Genomic DNA, 15,058 nt, shown 5'->3' on the forward strand with positions numbered 1-15,058 from the left:
TGTTGACATGCAGATTCCGTTTATTTTCAGAAAGTTGTTTTCATACGGTTTAGCAATCTTTAAAACGTTTCATTCATTACGTGTTAGTTGATTATACTGATTTTTGTTTGTTTATTGTTCATAGATTAATATAAATTTGTCCACTCTTGACATTGGGATCCACATCACTCCAACAATGACCCACGATGATGACGATGATGATGATGAACTTCGTCGCAGTCCGGCCTTTCTTTATTCCAGTCCAGCAGGTGGCGCTAATGCGCATCTCAGCTGCTGTTGAGCAGAAGCGGAGACGACGACGCGCAGGGAACATGGCAGATTACGACAACATACAGAAAGGTTCCCTAAAACTAAAAGGAGCGGGCGACATGTCGTCTGGAAAAAAGTACGCCGCTCGTATTTCCTAAAGTGCCAGTTCCGCTTGTTGCCTTTGTCAGGGTTGGTTTCTGTGAACTGAGTGAATTGATGTCACGTTAGCTCCGCGGCTATCCGGCTAGCTAAACATTGGACCTTTTATTTTTTAGAGCGATGTGGATGCAGTTTAAAAAAAACTAAACGTCGATAAATATGTCAGCGGTGTTCGTGCTCCAACCTGAAGTGCATTGTGAGGAGTTTCCAGAGTCGCTCTAGCTGCTGTGTTTTGATTTTTTTCAGGAAGAAGAAGAAGGACAAGGCAAAGAAGCACCTGGAGAGCCAAATGTCGACCCCCCCAGACAAGGAAGAGAGCAAGACAGGATACGTCGATAAGCGGACACCAGCACAACTGGCGTTTGACAAAATCCAAGAGAAACGAGTGAGCGTTTTATGTTCAGTTCGCCTGTAATATACAGTACAGGCCAAAGGTTTGTACACACCTTCTCATTCAATGTGTTTTCTTTATTTTCATGACCATTTATATTGGTAGATTCTCACTGAAGGCAACAAAACTATGAATGAACACATGTGGAGTTATGTACTTACCAAAAAAGATCAACTGAAAACATGTTTTATATTCTAGTTTCTTCAAAATATTTACCCTTTGCTCTGATTGCTGCTTTACACACTCTTGGCATTCTCTCCATGAGCTTCAAGAGGTCGTCACCTGAAATGGTTTTCCAACAGTCTTGAAGGAGTTCCCAGAGGTGTTTAGCACTTGTTGGCCCCTTTGCCTTCACTCTGCGGTCCAGCTCACCCCAAACCATCTGGATTGGGTTCAGGTCCGGTGATTGTGGAGGCCAGGTCTCCACTTTTTGTTAAGTACTAGGGCTGCAACTATTGAATATTTTTGGAGTATTCTGTCGGGTTTTTTCGTCGATCAGAAGTTTTTAAACAACTCAATCAATAGTGTGTTATGCAACACGAAAATCCTCTTAAAATGAGCAAGCATTATTCCTCACCAAAAAAAGTTTTTAATTCAAACTCAATACTTTTATTAGATCAAAGCTTAAAACCTTTGGGTTACTGGCTCCAGAACTAAGCCCATTTAATCAACTTTTCTGTGAAACATTCATGATGTACATGGGGAAAAAAAAAACTATGAAACATAGGTTAGCCTATTTGTCCTTAGTTTTATTTTAATAAAAAAAAGGAAAAAGGGATGTATCCACTGCTATAGCGCATCTGAGAATAAAGAGGGAAAAAAGTATAACGGTACAAAATAGTAAAAAGTTCAAGTATTACTAATAATCCAACTTAATACAGTTAAGTTTCCAGTTGTATCCTGATTAGGTAGAATATTTGTCTTTGTGCAATGTTATGTGCAAAATAGAGAGAGAATTTGTCTTAGTGCATGTGTGTGCAATGCATGTGCAAGCCTGTGCCACTGTGATGTACTGTGGGGAAGAAAAATTGCCCAAAAAGGAACTCGCCCAAAAGTAAATCTATATGCTAATGAATTTGTCCATCTGTTGCATGTATTATTACTACCTTATGTATGGGGAAGGCGTGTTTTACTTTACTTTATTTAGCAGACGCTTTTATCCAAAGCGACTTACAATAGGAAGACACCAGCAATTCTCGTTTTGAGATGTAACCTATCAGTGTGTGTGTGTGGTGATGAGGAGGGATGAATTACATGAGTGAGATCTTCACTATCAACTCATAACACAAATAATGTAGGTTCTAAGAAGCGGTAATGTTCATATCAGTTAGCAATCATAAAAATACATTACCTTGTTGAAGGTCTGTGTCCGCTTGGAGAAGTGTGGTTTCCATAAGGATTCTTTTGTTTAAGGTGCTGTGGTATTGACGAAGTACTATTATGGTAAACCAGGTCCGCTTTACAGTGTATACACTGCACTACGTTGTCCCTTATGCAGCGTAAAATGGTCCCACACTTTAGACATTTTATGCCTTTTAAGCACACCGGTATCTTAATTTTCCGCCAATAAATCGCACCTCCTTTGAAATGCGCTTCAGTTAAAACAGTCCATGTAAAACAATGGTACCGGTGCTGTGCAGCTCCGCGGGAGTGATACGATAATAGATGGACTTTGGTGACGAATTAAATGAAGCCTTGAGGCAAAGAATTTTCCTCGAACATTTTTTGTAGTCAAATTACTCGAGGTACTCAAATAATAGTTTCAGCCCTATTAAGTACATAACTCCACATGTGTTCATTCAGTTTTGATGTCTTCAGTGAGAACCTACCAATGTAAAATAAAGAAAACACATTGAATGAGAAGGTGTGTCCAAACTTTTGGTCTGTACTGTATGGTTTTGTTAAAAGTTCAGTATGATCGGCCGGTGCTCCAAATACGCGTGTCTGCAGATCCAGACACGTCCCTTTCAAAACCGACTGAGTGTCTGCCATAGTAAAAATAATGAATACGTTCACACTCTCTGTCAACAGCAAATGGAAAGGATCTTGAAAAAGGCGTCTAAAACACACAAAAGAAGGGTTGAGGTAAGGATACAAGAGAATATTTCTCAGTCACGGCCATTAGTAAATTCATAATGCCAGAATGCTTCTGCAAAGCACTTCCAAATATCAATTATTGAACTGTTATTTTTTTCCCCCCTCACAGGATTTCAACAGACACCTGGATACACTTACTGAGCACTACGACATTCCCAAAGTCAGCTGGACCAAGTGAAAAGGACAATATCTGGATCCGGAGTGTGTTGCTGAAGTTATATGTACATTTGTTTTGTTGCTATTCATTTCTAGATATGTTACTTTTAAAACATTTGCTCTCATATGTTCTGTTTTGGAAATGACTTGCTGTGGCTTGTTTAAGTAACTTTTTTGTAGTAAACATCTTTGCTTTTGCCAGCACATAGGTCTGTTTGCCTTGAATGACTCCTCATATCTGAATGGAGAAGATGTTTTAATGTAATACATTTTTGCATTTTTTTTTATTCCAGAAATTAAGGATGCCTGGTGTGATTTTGGCTGATCCTGTGTTTTAAATAAAAGTTTTGCGGCCCTGCCTTTGTGTGGAATTTTTTTCACGTGTTGAATTTTTCCCTGTGTTGGTGTGGATTCTGTCTGGGTTCTCTTAGTTTCCTCCCACACTGAATGTATGAATACTGACTGCATTTGAGACTATGAACTGGTGCAATAGGTGTGAGGCAGGAGGTTGCTGGTTTGAAGCCTGAACTGCCAAGGTGCCACTGACCAAGTAACCGTCCCCACACACTGCTCCCTGGGCACCTGTCATGGCTGCCCACTGCTCACCAAGGGGGTTAAAAGCAGAGGACATGTTTTGTTTTGTCACCATGTGCTCTGCTGCAGTGTCTTGCAATGACAATCTTTATGCCTGCGGCATGGTGCAGGACTTCATGGAAATCCTACAAGGTACCACGTGGTGGCGCTGTTCTGCTCATATACATGCATTCTGGTTGTTGCAATTGGCACAAACCAGCACGTACGGAATACAGATTCTGATCTAATTGTTGGGATATGTGTGTGGTGTGGAGTATGTTAGTCAGTCTCGGCGGTTGATGGGTTCCATGAATTACAAAATAGGTCAATACTTTCTCAGAAAGCACCTTTTTGAAACCGATTTTGTGAACATTCCAGCACAGCCAATTAATAAATATTTGGCAGAAATCAAGATCTTAGTCTTCAAAAAAGCTACAGTCAAAGCTGAAGAGGAATAATTCTGCAAGGTCAGAATATTAAACCAGGAGTGTTCGAATTAACTGTGCATAATCTGTGTACGTTAGTATTGTACATGCCGCATTACTTTCTCTTCTGATATAACTCATCTTCAAATGATATTCAGATCTGATATTTATGTCTGAGTGTAATTTAAATGTTTTAATTGCTCCTCTCAACATTGGGTTGAACTTTCAGCCCATGTCAAATCCCTTTTCAGTTACTGATAATTATAAAATGTACTGAAATTATAAGAGTTAGGAAAGTAGGAACAGAAGATTAAAGATTAAGATGAATAAAATGGAGTTTAGGGGGTAGGTAAAAGGTAATTACTTGCTGCAGGCTACCATTAGAAAAGTCTGATGAGAGTTTTGTCGCCTATTTGACTGCAAGGAGCCATTAGTGCAGTTTTTAGATTTTAGAAGTGTGTACTCTAAGTGTGCTCTCCCACTAAGTCGACCGCACGCCACCAAGTTCCTCTGAGAACACACTGCACGTGTTCTCCATACACACTCAGTTGACGAACACATAAAAGTGGCGACCATGTAATCACCCTCTTAATTAGGCAGAGTCGTACATCACAGCACTTCATTGCACCGTGGGCAGAGAGAAGAACTGCCGACCATAAGACACATTAAAAGGCAGTTCAGCCCCCCCAGAGCGGGATGCACGTTTGTGTCATTTACATTTACAGCATTTATCAGACATCCTTATCCAGAGCGACTTACAATCAGTATTTACCCTGTCACCCTGGAGCAACTCGGGGTTAAGTGTCTTGCTCAGGGACACAATGGTAGTAAGTGGGATTTGAACCTGGGTCTTCTGGTTCATAGGCGAGTATGTTACCCACTAGGCTACTACCACCCGTGTGTCTTGTGAAAGAAAAGTGTACAATGTACAGCTATAGCTAGAATTACTCAACGTCTGGGCCATCTGTTGGCTTAGGCTTTACCCACTGGAGACTGTATCAAATCTATCTGTGCTCACATTTCCTTCTCTTCCTACTAAAAGAAGTGGCACAGGATGACGTAAGCCATGTATTCTTACATCAGCTGGAATATGTTACACAGGACAAATCAACAATGGTATGGGTTGAGCAGAAGACTAAGCAAACGTGTGACCATCTGTCCTGATCCAGAAGGAAATAGGGGGAGCAGATGCTGGAGCTCAGGTCTGTAATTAGTACAAATCAACCACAGAGCCCCCATGGAACAAGACATAATTAAAGAGTCACAGAGTCGTCTGAAAAAGGGGATCTGGCATGTGGCGCAGGGTCTGAGTTTCGTAGTGGTCGTGTGGACCTCACTTCACTGTCAGCCTGGCTTCAGATGACGAAGGGGAGCATTCAAGCTCGTGTGTCATTCCTGGATGCTGCTAGGTGCTACACAGCCACCATTTGCACAATCAAGTGGTTTAATATTCAGTTGAAACAGAAAAAAAAATACGTTAGGTTTTTGGGGAATTTTTCTGTCATTTCTGAGCACTTTGTCAAGTTACAAATGAAAAAGCTATTACAGCCGTTCCCTTACAAATAACAGAGTCCCCTCAAGTCTGTGGAACCTGTGAGAAATTAGAACAAGATGTAAATGAATGACTGTAATTTCATTGCAAGTGAATTGGAAGAAATTATAATCGCTACATAATAATGAGAATGGGAGCAGTGAAGAAAAACTTTATTTCTATTGACCAGGAATCATGAAGAAAATGCAGATAATTTAATTATTCTCTTCCTTGAACTGTCACCTTATCGTGGTGGAGGAGTTTGAGAGCCCTAATGATCCTAGGAACTATGTTGTCTGGGGCACTTGGTGCCCCTGGTAGGGTCTCACATGACAAATTGGTCTTAGGTAAAGGGTAAGACAAAGAACGGTTCAGCAGACCTTTCATGGACGGAAAAACAAAGAGTCAGAGTACCCGGCCTGGAGGGTTACTGGGGTCCCACCCTGGTGGCTGGGTTTTCGCACATGGGGCCCGAACCTGAATCGGATACATGGGCTCATCCAACTGTGGACCCACCATCCGGAGGAGGAACATGAAGGGTCGGGTGCAATGTGGATCGGGTGGCAGACCAAGGCAGGAGCTTTGGCGGTCCGATCCCCGGACAAGGAAACTGGCTATTGGAACATGGAACCTCTCTGGCGGGGAAGAAGCTGGAGCTTGTGGAAGAGGTTGAGCGGTACCGGCTAGATATGGTCGGACTCATCTTGACACACTGGAACCCAAGTCCTTGAGAGAGGTTGGACACTCTCCTTTGCTGGAGTTTCTCCGGGTGAGAGGCGGAGGGCTCGGGTTGGCTTTTTGTTAGCCCCAAGACTCTCAGCCTGTTTGTTGGGGTTAACCCTGGGGGATGAGAGGGTAGCTTCCCTGCGATTTCGGGTCGGGGAATGGGTCCTGACTGTTGTTTGCGCTTATGCGCTGTCAGGCTGAAGAAGGAGGCATACAGAGCATGGCTGGTCTCCAGAAGCAGCGGACAGGTACCTGATGGCCAAATGGGGTGCAGCAGTGGCAGTGGCCAAGGCAAAATCTCGGGCGTGGGAGGAGTTCGGTGAGGCCATGGAGAAAGACAACCGATCCGCTCCAAAGAGGTTCTGGTAAACCATCCGATGCCTCAGGTGAAGAAGGGGACGGGGGAGCTGCTGACGTCGCCTGGGCTTATAGTCGGGTGGTGGAAGGAATACTTTGAGGAGTTCCTCAATCCCACTGAGGAGCTCCTCAATCCCCACGTGCATTCCGAGGAGGAACCAGGGCTGGGATACCTGGGTATGGACTGTCCAACCTCAGGGGCAAAAGTTTCTGAGGTAATCAAACAGCTTCACAACAGCGGAGACCCAGGGGTGGATGAGATCCAGGACTACAGTTCTCATGGCTCTGGACATTGTAGGGCTGTCGTGGTTCTCTGCAACATTGCGTGGACATCAGGGGCAGTTCTGGTGGAGTGGCAGACTGGGGTGGTGGCATTTTTAAGAAGGGGGACCAGAGGGTGTCTTCCAACTCTAGGGGGATCACACTCCTCAGCATCCCTGGAAAGGTCTACTCCAAGGTACTGGAGAGGAGGGTCCGATCAATAGTTGATTGAGGAGGAGCAATGTGGTTTTCATCCTGGCTGTGGAACTGTGGATCAGCTCTTTACCCTTGCTGGGTGATGGAGGGGGCATGACAGTTTGCCCAACCCATCCACATGTTTTGTGGATTTGAAGAAGGATTATGACCGTGTCCCTTATGACAGCTTATGACAGTCTCTCACCTTCAGCTCTTGCTGGGTAGGTTCGGGATGAAGATCAGCACCCAAATCTGAGACCATGGTTCTCGACCGTAAAAAGGGTTGCTTGCCAACTCCGGGTCGGGAGAGAGGTCCTGCCTCAAGTGGAGGAGTTTAAGTATCTCGGGGTCTTGTTCACTAGTGAGGGAAGAAGGAAGCAGGAGATCATCAGGCGAATTTGGGTAATGACCCGAAAGAACTAGATTGCAGACACAAGCGGCCGAAATGAGTTTCCTCCATAGGGTGGCCGGACGCAGAGATTGGGTGTAGGAGCTCGGACATTCGGGAGTAGATCCGCTGCTCCTCCACATCAAAAGGTGCCAGTTGAGGTGGTTCGGGCATCTGGTCAGGATGCCTCCTGGACGCCTCCCTGGGGAGGTGTTTCGGGCATGTCCTGCCGGCAGGAGACCCCCAGGTCGACCCAGGACATGCTAGAGAAATTATTTCTCCAGTCTGGTCTGGGAGCTCCTTGGGGTCCTGCCGGAGGAGCTGGTGGAGGTGGCCGGGGAGAGGTATGTCTGGGATTCCCTACTTGGAATTCTGCCCCCGCGACTCAGACCCGGATAAGCGGAGGAAGACTCGGACGACGATGCTTGCTCAAAATTGCAATATTGAAGTCATTTGTTTTGGTAAGATAATAAAAACATGCTATTTTTATTACAATTAAACAACACCACAAATCCATTTTTTTCCAGTTATTAAACATACTATGTACAATCTGTCACAAAAATACTGACAACAAAGATGTTCTGAAAAGGATCTTCATTTCACAGCAAATTGTTGACTGGACCTAAAGGCCTGAAGGTATCTTTTTTTTTTTTGGAAATGCACTAGTAATTCTAATTAGCTTTAGAGAAGTTTGAGAATTATGAACATCAAAAAATCTATAGGCCAAATAATCAGATAACAAATAAGGCAGGATACAATTTTTATTTAATTAGTAAAAGCATGCTTCACCACAGAAGTTCAAATTCGGCCCTAATGCACATGCATAAACAATGGTACGCACTCCTTTGATGACCACATCCCTCAGGACTGAGCTGAATCATTAGGGCTTGGGTTTCAAAGACGGCTACCGGATGTCTAGCATCACTGATGAGCATCTCCAGCAACACGTTGTCACATCTTGTGGGGTGTCTGCACTTGTGTCTGCACTTGTTTGGAGACTGAAAATGGTCTCATTTTGTTGTCGCTAATGCTGTTGGCCATATTTACGACCTCATTTCACTCAATACTGAACTAATATTTTACATTTCAAGTGGTGTGGAATAAGAGCATCAATTTAGAGCTAAAAATAAACTTTTTTTTCTGAAGTTGGCAGCATGGATGGGCCTTTTACAGTAATTGACAGGCTCTGGATTTGGCCAGCTCTTTCCCTATGGCCTTTGATGCTGGATGTTGCACGGCTGATGGCAGAGTGTGCTGCGGTCGCAGGGCAGCTGAGGGGTGCAGCGGCGAGTCAGGGTGACGCCATCCCAGAGGCCCTGAGGCATCCCCTCATGGTTCCTGAGGTCTTTGTTGTGGACGGCGGTGAGTGCCTGCACGTCATCTGGGTTCATGTATATGTATGTCAAGGCTAGAGCGATCCACTGCCATAGGCTGATCCTTTTCTCTCTCTCTCTCCCTCTCTCTCTCTGTCTGTGCAGACACGTGTTGTGGGAGGTGGGGGATAGGACTCGTGTGGCGTTAAATTAGAAACCTCCCATCAGCTCTGCCCATCAATTACTTCAACTGTAGTCCTGAAACTTTAAGCTGCTTCATTTCCCCCTTCCTTTAATGTTCATGTCTCTTTAGTCTTATAGGAAACCTGGATGTGTTTGATGGTTGAAGGACATTCATTTTAAAGTTGCTTTCAAATAAAGGAAACACTCAGTAAGCACCATTGTCTAGACTCAGGGGTTCCATGTGGCTATATTTAACACCTCTGCATTGTTCAGATTGTTCAAATCTGAAGATTTGAAGTCTTCCAACGACAGTTAAATCAAAACCACAAATCTGACCCAAAACGTAGTGAAGTGTTCTTTTTCACTATTATTTTCAAGGCCTCCACTCTGCCATAGCAACAGAAAAAACAGAGTTTCCTATGCACTATGCCCATAATTGCGCAGAAAGTAAATATGATTTAAAGGTAAATTAAATCCAGATATTTCTGTGCTTTTGGGGGGTCATTGTTTCGTCATTCATTGTCTCATATTACCCAGTTTTCATTACTAAACACCCTCAATAGTGACTGTTATTTACTGCTGTTCCTGGTCTGAAAGACAGACACTGGAGAGTTTCTATCAAAAGCTGTCTCTTCTAGTCTCTATGTTCAAATTAATCATCAAACACAGAGATCACAACCCATTGTTGCAGAGGAAGAACGGATGTCAGACTCACCTCTTCTCCAACCACAAAGATTGGAGAACAGATATCAATAATGACTTGGCCCACATAAAGGGACCAAGCACAACACAGATGGTCTTCCTATTAAATGTTTACATATTTCAAGATAGATCAGGATGTTGCCGGGCTGCTCCATATTGCTTGTGTCCACAAAATGAATGTTCACATCCCACGTATGGATGATAAGAAAACTCTCGAGTGAAGAACACAAACTATTACCAGATGTTCTGTGCTACACAGCCGTGTGCAGGTATTCACATAGAGGCAGCATTTGCTGGTCTCATTTTTATATTTCATTTACTCACATTCATAACAAGATATTTAAGTGGCGCTAATGGAAATTAGGGAGAGAAACGGGTGTGTATGAGGACACTGCCATGTTTCACCAGTGTGAGGAAATCAACTAGAAGGCAACTCGTATATTGGGACACATCTCCAGGTCTTGTAAGGCTTCACCTTGAATGCTGAGACCTGACTTGGTCACTTACCTAGAAAAGGACACTGTTACTCTAGAAGGGGTTTAAACTGTTTGCAAAAATTCTCTTCATCCTCATATTTATTTTAACTTAAATTCAAACGTAACAGCTTACACCTATAGTTGTAACCTATTGAGTGAACACTAGTGAATTTCACAGTGTCATTAGACTCTGGAATAGCAGTGTTTGATATTCCTTGGATACCATCTAATCTGAGCTAGACAAGATTTTAACAACTTTATAGCTCATTGGGCCAAATTGTCTATTCTTTTTTTATAACAGTTTTTCTATTGTTTTCAACAAGGCTATTTATTGCTATAAACTATAAACAGCCGGCTAAAGAGATGGCTGTCATGACTGTTTTAATGACACATTGTCACTAGATACTGCAATTTACATGAAACAGGCTAAAATAGTTTTGAGTTACAGGGTTTGAATCTTTAATCAGAGCGTGAGTCTCTAATCAGAAAGCATTGATCTGTTTCGTCCTTGTCTGGAGCTCTGGCTTGGAAGAACACGACCACAGAGAGGCTGGTGATACTTAAACACTTTTAATAGCCTGTGGGTCTGTGAGATTGTAAGGCCACAGTGTTGTTGGTTGGTCAACTTCTGTTCCCCCGCAATGCATCTGTTAAACTGTGCACCATAATATAAAATTGCTTATAAAGTATTCATCCCTGATGTCCTTAAAGTCAATATCAGTGACATTCTAACTATATACAGATACATTCAGGTTTTTTGTTTGTTCCAAAAGTGCAAAAAACCTGCTTATCAACCCAGTCAGGAAGATGTTAGATAGTTGAAAGAATTAATCATGTTATTAAGATAAATAATCTTATAGTTTTTTGTAGTTTTTGTGCTGAATGCTGCACCATGGGTTTGAAGGAATGTTTTGTATTATATGTAGATGGTTTAAGTGACTTGGCCTGGTCCCTCATGTTCAGAAAACCTTCAGAAAACCTTCTACTTCAGATGAGATGTGCTGATGAACGGAATAGTATTACACCTAAAAGCACACAATTGATGCAACTTTATTTTTGCCTCAAAATCTTGATCCCAATATCATGATCCAGGGCAGGGCAGCTGTAGATTATGTGTGCAAGCAGACCCAAATTTTATATTGTCCACAAGCTCCATTAGAACCATCAGCTGACTTTCTAAACTATATCCAATATAAATGAACAGGGATGTGATTCTTTTAATGCTTCACATTATGTAATGTATAAGTGGAGGTGATAGAGGGCGCTGTCAACCACTCTCCTGCCATTACTATAAGAATGTGTGCTCAAAGAAGCTCTGATGAATTTATTTAAGCATGTATCATTTGTGTGCTCAAATGTGTAACAGTCAGTACTCTGAAGATGCTTATATCGCCTCGGCCTTTTAAAAGTCACTTAAGTCCATTACCTTAGAATTGCCAAAGAATAGTGAAAACAAGAATGGTTCAGATAAGATTTCAGATTTTAACAGTCGTAGAGATAATTGAAAGCAGCAGCCGAAAAGTGGCCTGTACAGCACTCAGCACTGAATCTGGGACCATTCTGGCACCCGACTGCCACAGTGATGCCACCGTGATGAAAGCTGCTTAATATTTCAGCATATAAAGAGCCACGGCCACTGGCCATGGTGAGTGGCATGTTCACTTAAAATTGTTCTCATATCTAGACTGCCTATCGGGCCTGACTAAAACTCTTTTTAGCTTTAAACAATTCCCCCGACAGCCATATCAGTCAACTGAAACCGACTCTCACTGATGACAAAAAATAGTGTTGGCCTTGTATATAACAAAGCTTCATAGATTCTGACCGTTTTTTCTTCCTGTCAATTATTACTGTTAACACCTTTTTTCAAACTAGCATCACTGTACTCTGCAGCACTCCAGAGTGAAGAGCTGAAGAGGAAGTGTTGCAGAAAGGTTTTCCTGTTGCTGAAAAGTTGTGCACCTGTCTTGCAGGCATCTGCTGTTTTCTTCAGGTCGGCTAAGCTTCACGTTGCAACACTGATCATCTATCTCCTGCTGATGAATGAGTGACAAGTCATAAAACACGACGATAGGACAGAGTTGCCAGCAGGATAATGAAGCATTACTTTAAAATTCAGAATAGCATTAAATCACCAAACTACAGATGTTTTACAACTAATGGAATGCAGTGCTGTCTACAGTGATAAGATGAACTGTACATAACCTGAAAAGGTCTTATTTCCTATATAGAAATATTAATGACCATCTAATTAGCAATAAGAAAGGGAATTATTCACATATGGTTCTGGCACTGGGAGTATCTTGTGTTTGACTTGTGGTGTAATCACAACAGGAATGAGTAACTCATATCACATCGCGTGGGATCGAAACTCCTTTCAGGCACGAGAAGGTACCGAACGTTTGTTTTCGTCTGGGGACCCAGTGCCTAGCAACCGTCGCTCATGCAGGGAAACCCTTTTGGTGAATACACCTGGCTGGTGACATCAGCAGGTCGTAGTTTATCGAAGTGAGTGAGGCCACATGCCCCTGAAGTTTTGTCTGCGGAGAATAACTAGGTCTGATCAGGTTATTTGGAACTGGGACTGGTGTGCATACCAAGGTCAAGAAAAATGTGATGACAGTTCACATAAAACAATTTGTCATTGTGTGCTAGATCATGTTTAGTATTTAGTTTAGGGACAAGTGGGATAAAAGATAAGCTTTATATCCCTGGGTCATCATCAATGAAGTCCACATGGTCAAGAAAAAAATACTTTTTTTCTGTGGTTTTTGCATAAGAATCTGACACTTTGGTGAACTAAAAACACAATGATAATCTGAAACATGTAAGGCACTTTATTCCATGCTTCCGGCTTTCCCAAGTTTGGCTGTATTACCTTGGGCAAGGCAGCTATGCCTGTACACGTTAGGAGTTCTTTCTGCTGTGTTTGTAGTATTGTGGAAAAAGAGACGTTTGAATTATGCGTCTCTCAGTGACACAGACTCTGAAATAATAACAAGGTAGACAAGCTGTTCTGGTTTGCATGTTACCATGGAATCACACACACCGCTGCTTAAGCCATGAATAAAGCTTTAAGGCCACAAGACTCTCACATGTGAAGTTAGCAGGTAAAATAAGAAAAAAATATTTTTGGAAAATTATACATATATATTATACTATTGGCATTATTTTCTTGGCCTGTTTCAGTCATATACCCCAAATTTCAAAACCAATGCAAAATATGACATTTTCTGTACTTTTTAATAAACACATTCTGGACCAAAGTGTTAATTTTGCACAGAGCAGTGAGGAATCACAAAGAAAACAGATAAATTCCTTCATGGAGCCTTTTTGTGAATTACTGATTCACAAAAAGCCACAGCGGCTTCAAGATTGCAAACATCAGTCCTTGGAAATGGTATGCAGGCCACCAAATGGGCAAGTCTATTTCTGTTAGGCTTAGGGGTTTTGGAAATGCATCACATGTGTTTGAGATCTGCATCGTTTTGACAGGGGAGCTCCTTCAGTTCTTTTCAGACCTTTTCTTATTCTTAGCATCCTGTGCATGTCAGGTCTTGTCCTTCCTGGCTAGTTATCTTGTTTCATATCTTTCCAAATCAGTGAAAACCCTGGTATTCTGATATTTACTTGCAGGCAAATCTAGGTCTATATTGTATTTAAATACAATAAATACATGTAAAATGTATGTAAATAAATGAAATGAGTGCATATAAACACTCTACCATGTTTACATGTAAATAAAAGACGAAATAGACAACTTAGAAGGAATATGGTCATCTCAGCTCAGGTGCTCACTTCAGTTTGCAACAATCTTCTGTCGCCATCTGCTCCCATCAACTGTTAAAACTGTGTCAACGTTTGTAGAAAAAGCTCTAGTGGAGCTGGTGCGCTCCCTCCATAATTTAGTCCCCTCTCTGTGGAGACCACTCTCCATTACTGCCATGAAGTGGTTTTCTGCCATAAATGCTTTAAAGTGAGTAAAAATAAACCTGAGAGACACATGTGCTTCTCATTTGACTCAGGAGAGAACAGAAAAAGGGGCGCTCATTGTGGCCCTTTAAGTTGTTATGATTAGGCACAAACCAGCATGCAATTTACAGATTATTTCCTTCAAATAAGAGGGTATGCTTATGAGACTTAAAGTTCTTCTAGAACAGTGCAAGTTTTTGGTAAAAACTCAAGCAAAAATAGACTGTTCATCCCACATAATGATATCTAGGAATAGAACACACAATGGACCTCACCCACTGATGAGTTACTGAGACATGAAGGGGGATCCAGATGTTGACCTCAGAATGGCACCCAAAGTAGAGATTACTGTGCATTTATAAATAAATGTGAACTATTCTGGAAAAAAATTGAGTAATAAGTTCATCTCACAGGTCACATGGTTGTAGAGGTTACTGATGCAGCCTCAGATTTAGACCTGGCTTGGAATCCTGGTTTGGGCACTCCAGGGTTTTCTCTGTTTTCCACCAGCAGACCAGTGACATTGGACTAAATAGGTGTTCATCCTGTGCCGGAGCTTTGCATTGTCCAGGGCTTGTTCTAGCCTGGCTGGGACCGCCTGGGATAGGCCGACCCTGGCTTGAGTGGTTTTCTGGAAATCACTTGAAATCTCTAGGCAATAAGGAAAAAATACAGCTAAGCGCTTCATCTTCAATTTGTATTTCAACTTTGTTTCACATCTTTTACATTAAGGACACTGTTGCAAAAAAGGATCATAATGGGGCATAGATTTAACAAAGCATATAGTCTCATATTTTGCCTCAATCATTGTCAAACTCATTAAGATTTTCCAAAATGGCTCAAAGAGTTACGAGTGAGCATACAAGCTAGTGACTTGATGTCCCTATTTACCGAGATTACACAC

The 15,058-nt window shown here is 42.1% G+C and overlaps 1 protein-coding gene across 1 annotated transcript; it reads left to right on the forward strand.

Moving 5' to 3' along the window:
* The first annotated feature begins 173 nt into the window (after positions 1-173).
* On the forward strand, positions 174-3,423 carry fam32a (family with sequence similarity 32 member A). The gene is made up of 4 exons (XM_029000906.1): positions 174-385; positions 655-793; positions 2,831-2,884; positions 3,006-3,423. The coding sequence occupies exons 1-4, from the start codon at positions 186-188 to the stop codon at positions 3,072-3,074; spliced, it is 462 nt and encodes a 153-aa protein (XP_028856739.1). The 5' UTR covers positions 174-185; the 3' UTR covers positions 3,075-3,423.
* The last annotated feature ends 11,635 nt before the right edge of the window (positions 3,424-15,058 follow it).

This window comes from Denticeps clupeoides, chromosome 13, assembly GCF_900700375.1.
Source record: "Denticeps clupeoides chromosome 13, fDenClu1.1, whole genome shotgun sequence".
Classification (NCBI taxonomy): Eukaryota; Metazoa; Chordata; class Actinopteri; order Clupeiformes; family Denticipitidae; genus Denticeps; species Denticeps clupeoides.

Coding starts and splice junctions, on each gene's coding strand:
- fam32a (XM_029000906.1), top strand. CDS start 186: ATGATGACGATGATGATGATGAACTTCGTCGCAGTCCGGCCTTTCTTT. Junction 794..2,830: donor ACAAAATCCAAGAGAAACGA/GTGAGCGTTTTA, acceptor CTCTGTCAACAG/CAAATGGAAAGGATCTTGAA. Junction 2,885..3,005: donor CACACAAAAGAAGGGTTGAG/GTAAGGATACAA, acceptor CCCCCCTCACAG/GATTTCAACAGACACCTGGA.